The 20,240-nt window shown below is 40.4% G+C and overlaps 1 protein-coding gene across 1 annotated transcript in view; it reads left to right on the top strand.

The window, feature by feature from the left end:
* The first annotated feature begins 7,757 nt into the window (after positions 1–7,757).
* crnkl1 (crooked neck pre-mRNA splicing factor 1) overlaps positions 7,758–20,240 on the top strand; it is a 72,292-nt gene continuing 59,809 nt past the window's right edge. The window contains exons 1-5 of the mRNA XM_061747032.1: positions 7,758–7,953; positions 12,034–12,186; positions 12,414–12,505; positions 17,166–17,324; positions 19,319–19,485. Of these exons, the coding sequence (XP_061603016.1) occupies positions 7,906–7,953; positions 12,034–12,186; positions 12,414–12,505; positions 17,166–17,324; positions 19,319–19,485 (619 nt within the window). The 5' untranslated portion in view covers positions 7,758–7,905. The remainder of the gene's footprint in view (positions 7,954–12,033; positions 12,187–12,413; positions 12,506–17,165; positions 17,325–19,318; positions 19,486–20,240) is intronic.

The raw sequence follows: 20,240 nt of genomic DNA, 5'->3' as shown, positions 1-20,240 counted from the left end.
AGAGCGGATTATTTCCGCGGGTCTGCCGAGGTGAAGAGCTGTAAAGCTCACTCATACATCGACTCAGCGGTGAATGAAAACATTGTTAAAACCTGTTAAGTTGACTGTAAGGCAGCTAATATTTGTGTTAATTGGCGCTGATTACCATCAGCACCAAATTAACACAACACACCTGCACTAGCAGGTAACCCACTAACAATGACTGCATTTGGGATTTTAACAGCCGACCTTTGTACAAAATCCATATTGGATGTAATTTCAGTATTGATATTGTAACTAACTAGCTCCTGGCTGGCTCGCCAATTCTGTAGCCCTTGAAACAAAGTAGCAACAGAGCACAGTATTGTATTTATATGGAATTCAATTGAATTCAATTAATTTCAATTCAATTTTATTTATATAGCGTCTAATACAACAAAAGTTGTCTCCAGACGCTTTCCAGAGACCCGGAACATGAACATAAACCCCCGAGCAATTATTACATAAACAATGGCAGGTAAAAACTCCCATAGTGGGAGAAAAGCCTTAAGCCAAACAGTGGCAAGAAAAACTCCCCTTTAGGAGGGAAGAAACCTGGACCAGGACCTGGATCATAAGGGGGGACCCTCCTGCCGAAGGCCAGACTGGGGGGTCGGGACGTCAGCAGCACAGCAGGCAGGTGGAAGCTGCAGCGGGATGACCGGGGGTGGGGACAGCAGGCCAGCATGCAGCTTCCGTAGCTCCGGCCCAATCATCAAGCCCCAGGTTGGGGTGCAGGGTCGGGGAAAGGTTGAGAAGGGGCAGGGCCAGGGAGAGGAGTCTTGGCGGACAAATCTCTCCCCCGCCTGACCGGGCCGTTACCCTGACCGGGCCGTTACCCTGACCGGGCCATTACCCTGCCTCTCTCACTCCCACGCTGCAGGTTCTGGTGTTGTGCATTCAGAGATGCTCTTCACCACCGGCAGAGGATGCTGCACCATGTACAAAAGAGAAAAAAGAAAAGAAAAGAAAAGGGGGGCCAGCACAAGAAACTACAGGAACGATGGACAAAAATGATAGTTATGAGATACTTATAATAAATAAAAATGGAAATGGAGAAGAGAGGAAGGGAAGAAGAGAGGAGAAGAAAGGTGAGAGGAACCGCCCAGTGGATCATGTCGGTGCACCCCTGCAGCATAGGCCTATACCAGTTCAATACCAGTGCAACACCAGTGAAATGCCAGTGAAATACCAGTTTAGGGAACACCAGTGCAACACCAGTTCAATACCAGTGCAACACCAGTGCAGTGCTACTGCAACACCAGTGAAATAACAATGCAATGCCAGTGTAGCTCAGGCTCTATAATGATACCCTTTTAATATAAGAACTGTCCCTTTAAAATAGTTTATTTTATTTGCACAGTAAACTAGTCATTAAAATCCTTAAAACAAATAATTTCATTTGGAAGTAAATAAATAATTCATTTTAATCCATAAGCACTAAAAACTGTTAAGTGTGTATCTAAAAATATCATTTGGAGCACATGTGGTTCATCTGTTAAATCAATCAGTAATCTCCATGAGCCTCATCTGATCGGCCCTCGTTTCCACTTCCTGTCACAACGCTGCATGTTACGAAATGGTCGACTCGTGTGCGTTTATGTGTCCTGTGTCCAGAAACGTCTGGTTAGAATTAAGAAACTGGTTACTACTTAGAATAGAGGACATACCAGTCTTTGATATCTCTCATATTTATTTCTATATAGATAACTTGAAGTCGAATGTATCTGACATGATAAATATAGTTATTCTCATGGGTAAATATCATATTCATTGTAGTAAATGGAGGAATAGCAAACCCTCCTTTGATTGGTTTTTAAATGATTTTAAATTATTCTTCTTATCCCTAAGAAAAATAGACTCCAACAAAATGACTAAAAAGATTTGTGACGATATATCTTGCCCCCCCCCCCCCCCCCCTCCCCTCCCTGTTGGGGGGTTCCCTCTCTCAGGGCCCGCCCAACAGCAGCAGCATAAGTGTAATAGTTCTTGATAGGACTATTACACACACACACACACACACACACACACACACACACACACACACACACACACACACACACACACACACACACACACACACACACACACACACACACACACACACATAGCCACACACACACACACACACACACACACACACACACACACACACACACACACACACACACACATTTCCAGTGCTCGACGTTGTGTCTCCATGTGTGTTCTCGTGTTGTGGATTAGCAGCGGATATCACCCCCCCTTTCCCCCCACAAAAATAATAAAATAAGATTAATATATGTGGCATGGTAAAAAATTAAAAATATAATGTCATATGTATTTCATATGAACAATGCACATATATATATATGCCTTAGGTTGTTACCAGCATGGCATTAACCATTAATGTGTGTGCACACAAAAAATAAAATAAAAAATAAAATAAAAAATGGATGCATTTAAACGTAGTAATGTATACGTCCACTAGAGGGCAAATAAGTAATTTTAATGCAGTTACTTATTTGTCCACTAGAGGGCAAATAAATGCATTTAAATGCAGTAACTTATATGTCCACTAGAGGGCAAATAAATGCATTTAAATGCAGTAACTTATATGTCCACTAGAGGGCAAATAAGTAATTTTTATGCAATAATTTACATGTCCACTAGAAGGCAAATAAATGATTTTAATGCAGTAATTTATGTGTCAAATAAATGCATTTAAATTCAGTAATTTATGTGTCCACTAGAGGGCAAATAAGTAATTTTAATGCAGTAACTTATATGTCCACTAGAGGGCAAATAAGTCATTTTAATTGCAGTAATTTATGTGTCCACTAGAGGGCAAAAAAGTCATTTTAATGCAGTAACTTATATGTCCACTAGAGGGCAATTACATTAAGTTTAATGCAGTACTTTAAGTGTCCACTAGAGGGAAAATAAATGCATTTTATTGTAGTTATTTATGTGTCCACTAGAGGGCAAATAAGTATTTTTAATATAGTAATTTATATGTCAACTTGAGGGCAACTATAAAACGTTTAATGCAGTAATTTATGTGTCCACTAGAGGGAAAATAAGTAAGTTAAATGCAGAAATGTACGTGTCCGCTAGAGGAAAAAAAGTAATTTTAATGCAGTAACTTATATGTCCACTAGAGGGCAAATAAGTCATTTTTATGCAATAATTCACATGTCCACTAGAGCAGTGATTCTTAACCATAGGGCCGCGGCCCACACTTGGGCCGCCAGCGCCATCTAGTGGGCCGCAAAAAGAATTCAGTTTTGTACTTGTGGGCCGCGTGGGCCGCGGGACTGCATAGCAACTCCCGACCAAATGAGAAGAAGACACTCAGCTAGCTGTACGTGTAATAGTAAGAGAAATGGTGTGTATTTACAGAGAAAATCCTTCATTTTGCACAGAGTAGGTTTAGATCCGCCAGGATCAGGGATCGATTACTTGGGTCTGCGCCCAGAGTGAGCGAGCGCGGCGTGATCATTCATCCCGACGCGTCCCCGCGGCCGGGGAGGTCGGTGCCGCTCGGGTGGCGGCTCCGTCGTTACTGCTGAAGGATGTTAGATGCGTGGGCTGGCGTGTCTGCTGGACTGGACTGTTCGGGCTTTCGAAAAAGCATCGGAAAATGACTCTGCTGCTCAGCAGACAGAGAGCTGCGGGCTCGTGCTCGCCGCAGCTGATCAGGCTCGGATGAAACCCGACACGCACTGCACGTGTTGGGTTTCATCCGAGCCTGACAACTTATTAATGTGAATAACTTAAAGTAAAATCAAACTAAGTTTTGTCCCCGCTCTATTTTTAAATATGCACACTTGTATGCTTGTGTGTGTGTTGTAAGGCGGCGCTCCGTGTGTCAACAATGAACATAATTAAAACTAAATATCGTTCCAGGGTCATCAATGAGCACCTTTACATGCATATGAGAACCTGACACCATCCAGCCCAGATTTAAAGTCCTCCTGACAGGAGAAATTAGAGCTCAGTTCTCTCACTGAACAACAGAAAGTGGGGGCATAAGATTATAAGAGGGGAAGAAAGAAAAACTGCAAAACTATTCAATTGTTAAGATGTGTTTATATTCATTTATTATAAAAATGTGTTGAGACAATTAACAAAGAAAAGGGGAAATTCAAACTGCTGGTAGATAAATAAAATAAGATAGCATTTGAAAAATAAAATAAAATCTATTTTATTTTTAAGAGAAAAAAATGTGTTTAATTCAAGTTACACATGTTAACGGCAAATATGTACTTTTTTTAATATAACAGTCAGATGCAGATGTTGATACAACTATGAGGCTACTTGAATATATATATATATATATATATATATATATATATATATATATATATATATATATATATATATATATATATATATATATATATATATATGTATTATGATGTTCTGGACTTTCGCTTGAGTAAGTTTTCTCTAAATGGACCTCTTAAAGTTTTAGTTGAATACCCCTGCTATACAGTGTTAATATTTAATGGGCCCCGGGCCACTCTGTACTGAAAAAATTGGGCCCCAAGGTCAGAAAAGTTAAGAACCCCTGCACTAGAGGGCAAATAAATGATTTTAATGCAGTAATTTATGTGTCAAATAAATGCATTTAAATTCAGTAATTTATGTGTCCACTAGAGGGCAAATAAGTAATTTTAATGCAGTAACTTATATGTCCACTAGAGGGCAAATAAATGCATTTAAATGCAATTATTTATGTGTCCACTAGAGGGCAATTACATAAAGTTTAATGCAATAATTTATATGTCCACTAGAGGGCAAATAAATGATTTTAATGCAGTAATTTATGTGTCAAATAAATGCATTTAAATTCAGTAATTTATGTGTCCACTAGAGGGCAAAAAAGTCCTTTTAATGCAGTAACTTATATGTCCACTAGAGGGCAAATAAATGCATTTAAATGCAATTATTTATGTGTCCACTAGAGGGCAATTACATAAAGTTTAATGCAATAATTTATATGTCCACTAGAGGGCAAATAAATGATTTTAATGCAGTAATTTATGTGTCAAATAAATGCATTTAAATTCAGTAATTTATGTGTCCACTAGAGGGCAAATAAGTAATTTTAATGCAGTAACTTATATGTCCACTAGATGGCAAATAAATGCATTTAAATGCAGTAACTTATATGTCCACTAGAGGGCAATTACATGAAGTTTAATGCAGTAATTTAAGTGTCCACTAGAGGGAAAATAAATGCATTTTATTGTAGTTATTTATGTGTCCACTAGAGGGCAAATAAGTATTTTTAATATAGTAATTTATATGTCAACTTGAGGGCAACTATAAAACGTTTAATGCAGTAATTTATGTGTCCACTAGAGGGCAAATAAGTCATTGAGTGAGTGTCTCCCCCTGGCGGTTGGATTGTGCTGTTTGCATTTTTTCTTTCAATAAAAATAAATTAAAAAAAAAAACATAAAAAAGTTATCTTTACTCAAGTTTGCCGAACTTAAGTTAACTTTTTTGCAGAGGTTTATAGTAACAAAGTACATGTACTTTGTTAAAGTACTTAAGTAGTTTTTTTGAGGATTTGTACTTTACTTGCGTTTTTTTTTAATCAGGACTTTTACTTTTACTTCACTACATTTAAAAGTAAAAAAATATACTTTTACTTCGTTACTTTGATATTTTCCATCTCGTTACTCGTTACAAATTAAAATAATTAAGGAATTACAGTATATTTTGCCAGAAAGACAAAGTTTACTTTTGTTGTTGTCACATTTTATTCACCTGAAAGTGAATATAAAATATATAATATATATAAATATATATATATATAAAATACTGGTACTTTTACTTTTGACAGTTGAGTATATTTTTTTACAAGATACTTTTGATACTTAAGTACATTTTAATGTGAGCTACTTTAAGACTTTTACTCAAGTCATTTTCTTATGGGTGACTTTAACTTTTACCAAAGTCTTTTTCAGTTATTTATTTCTACTTTTACTTAGTTACTTTTTTACACCTTTATCCACCTCTGACTTTTTGAGTATACTGTAGTTTATACAGTATATACTATATCCTGTTTAGTTTGGCATTTCGGACGCAGCGCATGTTCCCGCCAGCAGGAGGCGAAGAAGAACAACCTTCTTCTTTTTTTTTATTTTCCTTTCTTTTCATATTGCATTTAAATTGATATTTGTCCATTATCCTCTTTGATAGTTTGTATATTTTCAATAAAGTTTTGTTATTAAAAAAAAATGTTTAGTTCGGTCGCCATGGAAACCATAGACACATATACGTATATACTTATATATATTCCCCCTCACAAGAATAAGAAAAAATGAGAAACATAATTTCTCATGAACAAAACATGTTATTTTATTGTCTGAAAAATGGTTCAAATATGTTATTTTGTTACTTGAAAATTTTAAAATATGTTTTGTTAATGAGAAAATATGTTTCTGTATTTTTCTTATTTTTGTGAGGGGGATATATATAGTTTTTCGGCACTACCTTGTTCTCTATAGCTGATAGAACATGAATTACTCCTATGTGGATCAATAAAGTTCTTATTTTTGCCATCTGAGAAAATTAAATATATTATATTTGGTGCCTAACTGTTTCCAAGTATATTAGTGCGTGTGTGAATGAATAAATGAGACGTAAAATGTACATTTCTTTGTAGAAAGATGCTTTATGAAAATAAGGAAAAAAGAGGAAAAAAAGAGGAAAAAAGAGGAAAAAACGATGAAAAAAGAGAAAAGGGAGGAAAAAAAGATTTAAAAAAGACAAAAAAGAGGGAAAAGAGGAAAAAAAGAGAAAAAGGAGGAAAAAAAGAGGAAAAAAGAAAAAAGAGGAACAAAGAGGAACAAAGAAAAAAAATATGAAATAAATAAAGAGAAAAAGAGGAAAAAAGAACAAAAGAGGAAAAAATAGGAAAGAAAGAGAAAAAAAGAGGAAAAAACGATGAAAAAAAGAGAAAAAAAGAGGAAAAGAGAAAAAGAGAGGAAAAAAGAGAAAAAGGAGGAAAAAAGAGGGAAAATGAAAAAAGAGGGAAAAAAGAGGAAAAAAGAACAAAAGAGGAAAAAATAGGAAAGAAAGAGAAAAAAAGAGGAAAAGAGAAAAAGAGAGGAAAAAAGAGAAAAAGGAGGAAAAAAAGATTTAAAAAGAGAAAAAAAGAGGGAAAAAAGAGAAAAAGGAGGAAAAACTGAAAAGAAGAGGAAAAAATAGGAAAAAAAGAGAAAAAAAGAGGAACAAAGAAAAAAAAGATGAAAGAAATAAAGAGAAAAAGAGGAAAAAACGAGGAAAAAATAGGAAAAAAGAGGAAAAAACGATGAAAAAAAGAGAAAAGAGAAAAAAAGAGGAAAAGAGAAAAAGAGAGGAAAAAAGAAAAAAGGAGGAAAAAAGAGGAAAAATGAAAAAAGAGGGAAAAAAGAGGAAAAAAGAAAAAAGAGGGAAAAGAGGAAAAAAAGAGAAAAAGGAGGAAAAAAGAGGAAAAAAGAAAAAAAAGAGGAAAAACTGAAAAAAGAGAAAAAAATAGGAAAAAAAAGAGAAAAAATAGGAAAAAAAAGAGAAAAAATATGAAAAAAGAGGAACAACGAGGAAAAAAGAGGAACAAAGAAAAAAAGATGAAAGAAAAAGAGGAAAAAATAGGGAAAAAAGGGTTAAGGTTAATTTCCAGCGTTTACGGTCTTGCCACATCCAACATGGCGGCTCGTTGATCTGGGGGAACCGGAGCCGGAAGTAGCCGTGGTTGGAGCCGCGGTGCATTGTGGGAGCCGCGGTTATCCCAGCGTGTTGTTGTGTTAGCTGCTGCTGCTAAAAGCTGCTAGTAAAAGCTGCTAAAAGCGGCTGTTAAACCCGCTCAGGTCGAGGCTCCGCCGGGGCTCGAACCCCCGACACTCCGAGGTCATGGCGTCCACCGCGGCAGGGAAGCAGCGGATCCCGAAGGTGGCGAAGGTGAGGAATACCGGAGCTAAGCTAGGCTAAGCTAGGCTAGGCTAAGCTAAGCTAACCTACGTGTTCTGGTCGTAGTTTAAACTGTTTCTGCTGAAAACTGGGGCTCAAACTCATATTAATTAGTTTAATAAGTTATAATATGATTTTTTTAAGTTTAATTAGTTTAATCCAGACTTCAGGCAGAGTTTAGTTTATTAGTTTTTGTTTTAGCAGAACTTTGATCACTTCCGGGTTTTTCTAGCGGAAACACTCACTAAAAAACTCAAAAATATCAGGAATATTTGTCTTATTTCTAGTTAAAATGTCTCATTTTTAGTCAAAAAATCTCATTTCACTTAAAACGAGAGTACTCACCAGAAAAATAACTTGTTATTTGACGATTTTCACCTGCAATAAGTAGAAAAATCTGCCAACAACATTAAATATGGGGAGTCATGTTTGAATCACCGACTTTTGAAACGATTAGTCGACTAATTGGATAATTAGTAATTTTTTTTAAATTTAGTAAGAGGTTGCTTTAATTATGTGGCAAATGATAATAAACACAAGAAAGAACTAGAGCCTCATCCTGCTGTAGCGGGACTGTTTTCTTCATCCTGCTGTAGCGGGACTGTTTTCTTCATCCTGCTATAGCGGGACTGTTTTCTTCATCCTGCTCCCGCTGCATTTCTGACCATTACCGCCTCCAAAATGTTACACTGCCGCCCCTCCCGCAAAACTCATGAATTCATGCCCGCACGGCGCACAATAATAGAGATGCTTTGATTTAGTGATTTCTCCCGTCCCGCAAGAGAAAAGTCCAGACAAATGTATCTGATTTAATGTTAACATAATTGTGGAGTTTGATGGATAATTGACAGTTCATACCTGACTGAAAGTTAGACGCAAATCCATCATTGTCATCAGCGCACAAGCCTTTTTTCGTCCTTTCGCGCTGCATCAATTATGTGATTGAGGTTATATAAACGAGTAGGCTGTGAGCGGCTCAAATAATACTAATAAATGACATAAAATAAACAAAGTTTAGAATGAAACGAATGAATTTAACAAATGAATCGCTTGGCCATTCCATTGCTGTGGAGGAAGAGAATGTTTCTGACCGACTGCGGTCCCGTGCGTCTCTCTTCCAAGATGCTCCACAGACACTAAACGCAGTTTCTCCAGATATGACTTAATTTAAAATACTTTTGTCAGGCACAGTCAGGCATAACGTTAAAGCTCTTTTAAAGCCAAAATACGCTTAATATCTTACCAAGGCGAGTCCGTTTCGTTCAGCACTCCGACGTGCTTTCTCTTCATGCATTACTGACGTGCCCCGTGATAAGCAACGTCGGCTTTGCAAACCTTGCAAGTATCTTTTTATTCACCGTATCGATGCTAAAATGCTCCCAAACTTTTTATTTTATTTTTTATCAAAGTTTTATTACCCACAGCTGCTGAGACGCTGTCATGCATGCGCGACTCGGCAGAGATTGTTTTGAAGTGAGACGCCTCACTCCATTGGAAAAACACGTCTGGCGACAATTGTAGACAATGGAATTCATTGTCGACAATTTTGATTATGGATTTTTGTCGACGAATCGTTGCAGCCCTAGTTTAGAATCAACGTTGATCTGGACTGGTTTAGAGAAGCTACAGCTGAAAAGCCTCTCGCAGAGACAGGAAGTGGTGTTAGTGGTGTTTCTGGTGAAGAACAGAGATATTTCAGGTGATATTTCTGGTGTTTCAGGTGATATTTCTGGTGTTTCAGGTGATATTTCTGGTGTTTCAGGTGCTGCTGGGCGGTATGACCAAAAATTTATATCACAGTATTTTTTTTTTCATGCACAACTGGGTGTTAACCACATTTTCTAATGATTTGTAAAGGAATTGCTGCAGTAAATTGGCTTAGAACGGCCTATTTTACTGTCAAATCAAATCAAATAAATTTGATTTAGGCTTTTCAAAGAAAAAAATCTTTCACAAAATTACAAGGTAGAAAATATTTATTGAACATAAAAAACTGAACATGTTTTAATTTCCAGCATTCTGTTGTTTTGGTTCCACCTGCTGGTGAATGTTGGTAAAATTCTTATGTGGTTACTTTTTGTTTGGCCAACGATTTATGTTTGTGGTGCAACAGTTACGGAGCGGCCAGTCTATTTCCTTATTTTACAACGCCGTTATTAATTGTTCGGTTTTTTCCCACTTATTCCACCGAACACTGAAAGTGTTTTTTACCATTTTCGGCCGAACAATTCCTGTTACTGAACAATCTTAGCATCACTGCTGCTAAACAGTCCCCTCACAAACAGTGTCCAGCGGCGCTAGCGTAGCGGTGCTAGCGTAGCGGCGCTAGCGTAGCGCTACGTTCCCAACGTTGTGTAGCTACTGTACAAACTCACCGGTATTACGGTATATGAAACATTCATATCATAAGAAAAATAAACACCGGTATTCGGTATGAACCGGTATGAACCGGTGTGAACCGGTATGAACCGGTATGAACCGGTATACCGCCCAGCACTAGTTTCAGGTGAATAACAGATATTTCAGGTGTATTTCAGGTGAAGAACAGATATTTCAGGTGTTTTTCAGGTGAATAACAGATATTTCAGGTGTTTTTCAGGTGAATAACAGATATTTCAGATGTATTTCAGGTGTTTTTCAGGTGAATAACAGATATTTCAGATGTATTTCAGGTGTATTTCAGGTGAATAACAGATATTTCAGATGTATTTCAGATGTATTTCAGGTGTTTTTCAGGTGAATAACAGATATTTCAGGTGTATTTCAGGTGTTTTTCTGGTGAAAACAGATATTTCAGGTGTATTTCAGGTGTTTTTCTGGTCTTTCAGGTGAATAACAGATATTTCAGATGTATTTCAGGTGTATTTCAGGTGAATAACAGATATTTCAGATGTATTTCAGATGTATTTCAGGTGTATTTCAGGTGTTTTTCAGGTGTATAACAGATATTTCAGGTGTATTTCAGGTGTATTTCAGGTGTATAACAGATATTTCAGATGTATTTCAGGTGTTTTTCTGGTGAAAACAGATATTTCAGGTGTATTTCAGATGTTTTTCTGGTGAATAACAGATATTTCAGGTGTTTTTCAGTTGTTTTTTCTGGTATTTCAGGTGAATAACAGATATTTCAGGTGTTTTTCAGGTGAAGAACAGATATTTCAGGTGTATTTCAGGTGTTTTTCAGGTGAATAACAGATATTTCAGATGTATTTCAGGTGTTTTTCAGGTGAATAACAGATATTTCAGGTGTATTTCAGGTGTTTTTCTGGTCTTTCAGGTGAAGAACAGATATTTCAGGTGTTTTTCTGGTCTTTCAGGTGAAGAACAGATATTTCAGGTGTATTTCAGGTGTTTTTCTGGTCTTTCAGGTGAAGAACAGATATTTCAGGTGTATTTCAGGTGTTTTTCAGGTGAATAACAGATATTTCAGGTGTATTTCAGATGTATTTCAGGTGAATAACAGATATTTCAGGTGTTTTTCAGGTGTATAACAGATATTTCAGGTGTTTTTCAGGTGTATAACAGATATTTCAGGTGTATTTCAGGTGTATTTCAGGTGTTTTTCAGGTGAATAACAGATATTTCAGGTGTATTTCAGGTGTTTTTCTGGTCTTTCAGGTGAAGAACAGATATTTCAGGTGTATTTCAGATGTATTTCAGGTGAATAACAGATATTTCAGGTGTTTTTCAGGTGTATAACAGATATTTCAGGTGTTTTTCTGGTGAAAACAGATATTTCAGGTGTATTTCAGGTGTTTTTCTGGTATTTCAGGTGAATAACGGATATTTCAGGTGTGTTTCAGGTGAATAACAGATATTTCAGGTGTATTTCAGGTGTTTTTCTGGTGAATAACAGATATTTCAGGTGTATTTCAGGTGTTTTTCCGGTGTTTCAGGTGAAGAACAAAGCCCCTGCAGATATTTCAGGTGTTTTTCTGGTGAAAACAGATATTTCAGGTGTTTTTCAGGTGTTTTTCAGGTGAAAACAGATATTTCAGGTGTATTTCAGGTGTTTTTCAGGTGAATAACAGATATTTCAGGTGTATTTCAGGTGTTTTTCTGATCTTTCAGGTGAAGAACAAAGCCCCGGCCGAGGTGCAGATCACGGCCGAGCAGCTGCTCAGAGAAGCCAAGGAAAGAGAGTTGGAACTTCTGCCGCCGCCGCCCAAACAGAAAATCACCGACAAGGAGGAGCTGAACGACTACAAGCTCCGGAAGAGGAAGGTACGGAAATAAACCTCATCACAGTTTAGGTGGTAAAGTTTCTGTTTTCTAACAAACATCACAGTTTAGGTGGTAAAGTCTCTGTTTTCTTGAAGAGGAAGGTGAATCTGAAACAAACACAGTTTAGGTGGTAAAGTCTCTGTTTTCTTGAAGAGGAAGGTAAACCTGCTCCAGCTCCGTTATGAAACAAACACAGTCTAGGTGGTAAAGTCTCTGTTTTCTCTCAGGCCTTTGAGGACAACATCAGGAAGAATCGAACCGTCATCAGTAACTGGATCAAATACGCACAATGGGAGGAAAGTCTGAAGGAAATCCAGAGGTAATTCACGCCTTAAAAACCCTTCTCTTCCTAAATAATATTATATAAACTATCTTTATAGTCCACTTTTCAGTAGTGATGCACCGAAATTGTTCCGCCGAAAGTAACAAAAAAAACACTTTTGTTGTTCGGTGGAATAAGTGGTAAAAAAACGAACAATTAGTAACGGCATCTTTAGATGACGCAATCAATCAGCGACCAGCGTGGAGTGAGGGGCATAAATGCAGCGTAAATGCAGCGTAAATGCAGCGTAAATGCAGCGTAAATGCAGCTACAACTGCTAGTACTTGTAGTACTAGTTACTACAATGTTGTGGTTGTTGTTCCTGTGGCTGCAGTCGGATGTTTTCCAATCTAAAACATTAACTTCTCTCTGATTACTATACAACTTATCCTACAACATATTGCTAGTATATCAGTGTTAGTTTAAACACGTGTTTATTATATAAAACCATAATTTTCATTAGATCTCTACTGTAGTGACTTTTTACATACCGTATTTTCGCGACCATACGGGCGCCGTGTGTAGGAGCACCCTCAGTTTTGTGTCATTTTTGTATTTAAAACACACACACGGCGCACCGACCGAAAAGGCGCCGTCTAGAGACACGGAGCGCCGCACAACACACACACACACACACACACACACACACACACACACACACACACACACACACACACACACACACACACACACACGCAAGCATACATTTTTTTTTTTGATTGAAATGTTTATTTCTGTGTCATGCACATGAAGTGCCCAGCCCGAGTAGCTTACAAGACACCAAAAAAAGAAAAAGGAACATAAAGCAAATGAAAGCCAGACAACAGACCCTGTACCAATTAAACATATAAATAAATAATCCTCACGCTTTATCCAGGCTTCAGAAACAAAATGAGCCAACTTAAAAACATTGAAGTTAAACAACCCGTCCATTCTATCATCGTCAGAGCACCAGAACATTTCCGTTTTGGTAAATAATGGAGATCTCAGTTCATCATACAGAGGGCAATATAACAGAAAATGTGATTCACTTTCCACTTCGTTAAGTTCACATAATTCACACAACCCTTCATCTCCGGGAATGTTTTTAAATCTGCCGACTTCAATATTCAAGGGAAGGATTCCTGTTCTCAGCTAAGCCGCTAAAGACCTTTGATTTCTTGTTAGGTTTGCTTTAACATACGTTATAGGTTCAGGCCTACGTACAAGAGTTCCCCCTTTAACTTCTCATGGAGCCTCTACTACGTCCACCTCCTTCCCTTTAACTTCTCACGGAGCCTCTACTACGTCCACCCCCTTCCCTTTAACGTCTCACGGAGCCTCTACTACGTCCACCCCCTTCCCTTTAACGTCTCACGGAGCCTCTACTACGTCCACCCCCTTTAACTTCTCAAGGAGCCTCTACTACGTCCACCCCCTTTAACTTCTCATGGAGCCTCTACTACGTCCACCCCCTTTAACTTCTCATGGAGCCTCTACTACGTCCACCCCCTTTAACTTCTCATGGAGCCTCTACTACGTCCACCCCCTTTAACTTCTCATGGAGCCTCTACTACGTCCACCCCCTTTAACTTCTCACGGAGCCTCTACTACGTCCACCCCCTTTAACTTCTCAAGGAGCCTCTACTACGTCCACCCCCTTTAACTTCTCATGGAGCCTCTACTACGTCCACCCCCTTCCCCTTTAACTTCTCACGGAGCCTCTACTACGTCCACCCCCTTTAACTTCTCATGGAGCCTCTACTACGTCCACCCCCTTCCCCTTTAACTTCTCACGGAGCCTCTACTACGTCCACCCCCTTTAACTTCTCATGGAGCCTCTACTACGTCCACCCCCTTTAACTTCTCATGGAGCCTCTACTACGTCCACCCCCTTTAACTTCTCATGGAGCCTCTACTACGTCCACCCCCTTTAACTTCTCATGGAGCCTCTACTACGTCCACCCCCTTTAACTTCTCATGGAGCCTCTACTACGTCCACCCCCTTTAACTTCTCACGGAGCCTCTACTACGTCCACCCCCCTTAACTTCTCACGGAGCCTCTACTACGTCCACCCCCTTGCCCCTTTAACTTCTCATGGAGCCTCTACTACGTCCACCCCCTTCCCCCTTTAACTTCTCATGGAGCCTCTACTACGTCCACCCCCTTTAACTTCTCACGGAGCCTCTACTACGTCCACCCCCTTCCCTTTAACTTCTCATGGAGCCTCTACTACGTCCACCCCCTTTAACTTCTCAGGGAGCCTCTACTACGTCCACCCCCTTCCCCTTTAACGTCTCATGGAGCCTCTACTACGTCCACCCCTTCCCCCTTTAACTTCTCATGGAGCCTCTACTACGTCCACCCCCTTCCCCCTTTAACTTCTCATGGAGCCTCTACTACGTCCACCCCCTTCCCCCTTTAACTTCTCATGGAGCCTCTACTACGTCCACCCCCTTTAACTTCTCATGGAGCCTCTACTACGTCCACCCCCTTTAACGTCTCACGGAGCCTCTACTACGTCCACCCCCTTTAACTTCTCATGGAGCCTCTACTACGTCCGCCCCTTCCCCCTTTAACTTCTCACGGTGGCCTCTACTACGTCCACCCCCTTTAACTTCTCATGGAGCCTCTACTACGTCCGCCCCTTCCCCCTTTAACTTCTCATGGAGCCTCTACTACGTCCACCCCCTTCCCCCTTTAACGTCTCATGGAGCCTCTACTACGTCCACCCCCTTTAACTTCTCATGGAGCCTCTACTACGTCCGCCCCTTCCCCCTTTAACTTCTCACGGAGCCTCTACTACGTCCACCCCCTTTAACTTCTCACGGAGCCTCTACTACGTCCACCCCCTTTAACTTCTCATGGAGCCTCTACTACGTCCACCCCCTTCCCCCTTTAACTTCTCATGGAGCCTCTACTACGTCCACCCCCTTTAACTTCTCACGGAGCCTCTACTACGTCCACCCCCTTTAACTTCTCATGGAGCCTCTACTACGTCCACCCCCTTCCCCCTTTAACGTCTCATGGAGCCTCTACTACGTCCACCCCCTTCCCCCTTTAACTTCTCATGGAGCCTCTACTACGTCCACCCCCTTTAACTTCTCACGGAGCCTCTACTACGTCCACCCCCTTCCCCCTTTAACTTCTCATGGAGCCTCTACTACGTCCACCCCCTTTAACTTCTCACGGAGCCTCTACTACGTCCACCCCCTTCCCCCTTTAACTTCTCATGGAGCCTCTACTACGTCCACCCCCTTCCCCTTTAACGTCTCATGGAGCCTCTACTACGTCCACCCCCTTCCCCCTTTAACTTCTCACGGAGCCTCTACTACGTCCGCCTTATAGATCGGTGTTAAGTCGCCGCGTAACCTACGGCGTAGGCTCTGCGTTGGTGTAACGCGGAACCACAAATCAGCCTTTACAATAATAAAACGGGCGCATTGCGTCATTACATTAAACAAAAGAAGACATTTATATGTACGGAGCCCCTAAAGGGACACAGATTTTTTTTTATATAATGAGTTTTACGCGCGCGCGTGAAACCTTTAAGTGAGCACGTAAAGTTGTTTACTTGCAAGCAAAGTGGTAATGTCCGTATAATGGAGTCCCAGGTTAAAATATAGCTCAGCTAAATCCTGTAACGTCATTTCCATCATAAACTGAGCAGGAGCAACTGTACGGTCTCCTGTTCCAGCAAAACTCCCATGTACTTGTTTTCACGTGCTTGCGTAGAACAACTTTTAGGCGCTAGAGGTGGGTGCAATTCATCGATGTGTCGATGCATCGAGCTGCGTCACGTGTCGCTTTGGAATCAATTAATTAAAAAAAAAAATAATAATTTTAAGTTATCCTATTCTATTCTATACACTAAATACATTTGATGGAAGTACATATCTTGTTTACTTGAATTATTGAACTAATTAAATCCAGGGCTTGACCGTTTTCAGTGTTTTCCACCAATAGAGGGCGCTCTCATGCAAGTGCAGCTTTCCCTGGTCAAAGTTAAGGAAGTCAAAGAGCAAATGTTTACATAGTCATAAAATACATTATTTTGTGTCTTTGAAAAATACAAATGTTCAAAAAACCTTGTTATTTATTAATGAGTGTTGTTAGAGGAACTGAGTTAATTGATTGGCTATTTATTTACAAATGTAGCCACAGATGAAGACAAAATCAATCTTGTATGGAAAAAAGCATTAAAAATCGAAGAATCGTGGCACCAAGAATTGAAAATCGTTATAATCGAAGAATCGAAGCTCCAATAATCAGAATCGAATTGTGAGGTTCCCTTGTTTGCACACCCCTATTAGGCGCTCACTTATAAGTTTTGAGAGAGCGCGTGAAACTTTTTAGTGAGTGCATAAACGCTTTACCTGTTCACTTAAAGGTTTAAAGGTAAAACTCATTATAAAAAAAATAATGAATCTGTGTCCCTTTAGGGGCTCCGTTTATATGCGCCTAATGGTCGCAAAAATACGGTAGTTTTATTCCTATATTTCATTCATACGTTGATGTTTTAGACGTCGTGTTTAGTCATGGGAACTTGCTGCCAAGTCCTGGGAAAGTCCTGGACATTTGTTGGTTCAAATGTGTCTGAACCTGATTGTTGTTCCTGTGGCTTCAGTCGGATGTTTTCTGATCTAAAATATTAACCTGGTTCTGGTTCTGTTGCAGGGCCCGGTCCATCTACGAGCGAGCGCTGGACGTGGACCACCGGAACATCACGCTGTGGCTGAAATACGCCGAGATGGAGATGAAGAGCCGGCAGGTGAACCACGCCCGGAACATCTGGGACCGGGCCGTCACCATCCTGCCCCGGGTCAACCAGTTCTGGTAAGTCCAGAAGGTTCTGCTGCTCGGTGCCACAGGGTATGCGCGGGGCATCTATTGTTATCCTGCGTGTTTATTATTCATTTTCGGCCAGATTTCGGTTGGCTACTCCTGCAGATTTCAGAGGACCCAGGCAAATCGTATACCAAAACGTGTGACTCGATCGGGAATAGTGTGCTATGACTTTTGGTGTTGAAATTCCCATTTTTCCCAAAGTTATTCCCCAAAAAACGGCCAAAAAAACTCATTCAAAGATGATGGGAGGAGGTAAAAAAAAGCCAAAAATTCACTTTTTTTCTGAGTCACCTAGCTCTCTCATACACCTAGCTCTCTCATACCTGCACGTAGAATTGTAATTCAAACTTCAAAACTTCTCTTCTCTCCAAAACGCCAAACCGTTTTCTCCTAAGTTGTAAACTTTTCAAAATATGAGCACACAAGCGAGGACTGGAAATCACTTTTTCGTCAAATCTAGAGTGGGGCTGTCAGTTGCTAAAGTGTGAGAAACGGTAAAAAATAATCCAAATTTTTATTTGTAACTCGAGCTCACGGCCAAACCGTAAAAATGAGACACATAATTTTTGGTCAGAATGTAGACATAGGTGTTGGGATTCATAAAATGTGACTTTGACAGGCGGGGTATGCACAAAATTTAAACGGGGGGGGTCTAGAGCGGCGCCAATACCTGTCTCAGTCCCCATTGGCTGTAATGTAATAAAACGTTTTCTTCAAAAGAATCTCACTCCGTCTTCGCACTGAGCTTACTCACTCATTTTAAGTATCTGAATAAAATTAAGACTGTCAGAATCTGCCGGGTTCTGTGTCTCTCATGATGTTTTTGGCTACGAGCTACGCTTTGATCACAAATCGGAGTTATTTCAGACCTTGTCAGAAGCCAAAATCTGGGTTTTTCTCACAGCAAAACCGGAAGGTTCTCAAGGGGGGGGTTTTGTTGCCGTGGTAACCAGAATTCACTGCTGACTCATTCGGCCAGAACTGGTCACATGACTCAGTCACTAAAGACTTCATATACTTTAACCTGTAAAATGGAGACGCCTAAAAGAAATCGGGGAAATCTGACCCCTGACCTTTGACCTTAGCCGACCCCCAGTCCTGCAGCCTCACGGCCGGGAAGCTGGAAACCGGTTCATACCAGTTCATGGTGGCGGCCATTAAATACCCCCCCAACACACACACACACACACACACAGTAAATAACCCTTTTGAATGGTTTGACATAGAGAGTCGTGGGTGGTGTCATCGGACTCTGTATTGGGTACTTGACCTTCATTGCTGAAAAACGCAGCAATGTACACAAATGGTCAGCAGCCCCTGTGGCACTCTCGAAATTTCTGCGAGGAAATTTTCTAGTTGTCTTTATTACACCATTTAATTGGATCTTTCCTCTGCATTTGACACTGTCAATCAAATCTGGCTAATAGCTGGGATGGAATACGTAAAAAAAATGATTGTGCACTTGGTGACAAGTTTTTGATATTTGGCATGTTAGTTATGGACATAAGGTTTCCAAAAACCACCGCAAACAAATGGTGACGCCCCCTAGTGGCCGGTTTGCAGAAAATTCAAAATGTCTCCCGCCGAAAAGACCAAAGGTCAAAACTCAGCTTCTCTTAGTCCTAGATTGTTGTATATTGTCACTTTCTCTACTTTTTTGGTGCTAGGAATTCAATTCTGAGATACATTTTCTATTTCAAGGTCATGTTGAAGGTAAAATTTAATTTTCAACGTCATTTTTTGCACAAAAACCTCCATATCCCTAGAATTAAGTCACATAAAAAGATTATAGAGGGTCTAGTTCCTATTTTCACCCCAAAGGAATGCAGTTTTCTGTTTATTGCACAGTAGTGTCAATAATCTGATCAAAACCCTGTCACCAAGTGCATGATTTCCATGAATTCCCTCCCAGCTATCCGTCTTGTGGTGACGGAGGACGGTCGGCTGGACGTGGAGCGCGTCTAACTGCGATCTCTCTGCAGGTACAAGTACACGTACATGGAGGAGATGCTGGGCAACGTGGCCGGCTGCCGGCAGGTGTTTGAGCGCTGGATGGAGTGGGAGCCGGAGGAGCAGGCCTGGCATTCCTACATCAACTTTGAGCTGCGCTACAAGGAGGTGGACAAGGCCCGGAGCATCTACGAGCAATATATCCTTCTGCTAGCAGTTAGCACTGGTTCTGGACCAGTTCTGGTTCACAACTCGAGGACCGGTTTGCTTTTCTACAGCTGGGGTGCTAAAGGGAGCCACATCATTACGTCTCTGCAAACGTCAGTCTGGAACCGTTTTGGTGTAAAAGGAGCATTACTGGGTTTTTACAGCTTCTAAGGTAACGTTTCTTGAGTTTCTTGAGTTCCTTGACTCCCGTCACTCGTCATGGTTCACCCCGACGTCAGTTACATCTCTATATTACTAGGTTTTTAAGTGTCGTAACGTTTCTCGAGTCCCTTAAGTTTCTCGACTCCCTGGACTTTCTCGACTCCCTGGACTTTCTCGAGTCCCTGGACTTTCTCGAGTCCCTGGACTTTCTCGAGTCCCTGGACTTTCTCGAGTCCCTGGACTTTCTCGACTCCCTGGACTTTCTCGACTCCCTGGACTTTCTCGACTCCCTGGACTTTCTCGACTCCCTGGACTTTCTCGACTCCCTGGACTTTCTCGAGTCCCTGGACTTTCTCGAGTCCCTGGACTTTCTCGAGTCCCTGGACTTTCTCGACTCACTCGAGTTTCTCGACTCACTCGAGTTTCTCGACTCCCTGGACTTTCTCGACTCCCTGGACTTTCTCGAGTCCCTGGACTTTCTCGAGTCCCTGGACTTTCTCGAGTCCCTGGAGTTTCTCGAGTCCCTGGAGTTTCTCGAGTCCCTGGACTTTCTCGAGTCCCTGGACTTTCTCGAGTCCCTGGACT

Source organism: Cololabis saira, chromosome 18 (genome assembly GCF_033807715.1).
Source record: "Cololabis saira isolate AMF1-May2022 chromosome 18, fColSai1.1, whole genome shotgun sequence".
Lineage (NCBI taxonomy): Eukaryota > Metazoa > Chordata > Actinopteri > Beloniformes > Belonidae > Cololabis > Cololabis saira.
Note: the sequence above shows the minus strand (reverse complement) of the source record. Positions and strands in the feature narration are given on the sequence as shown.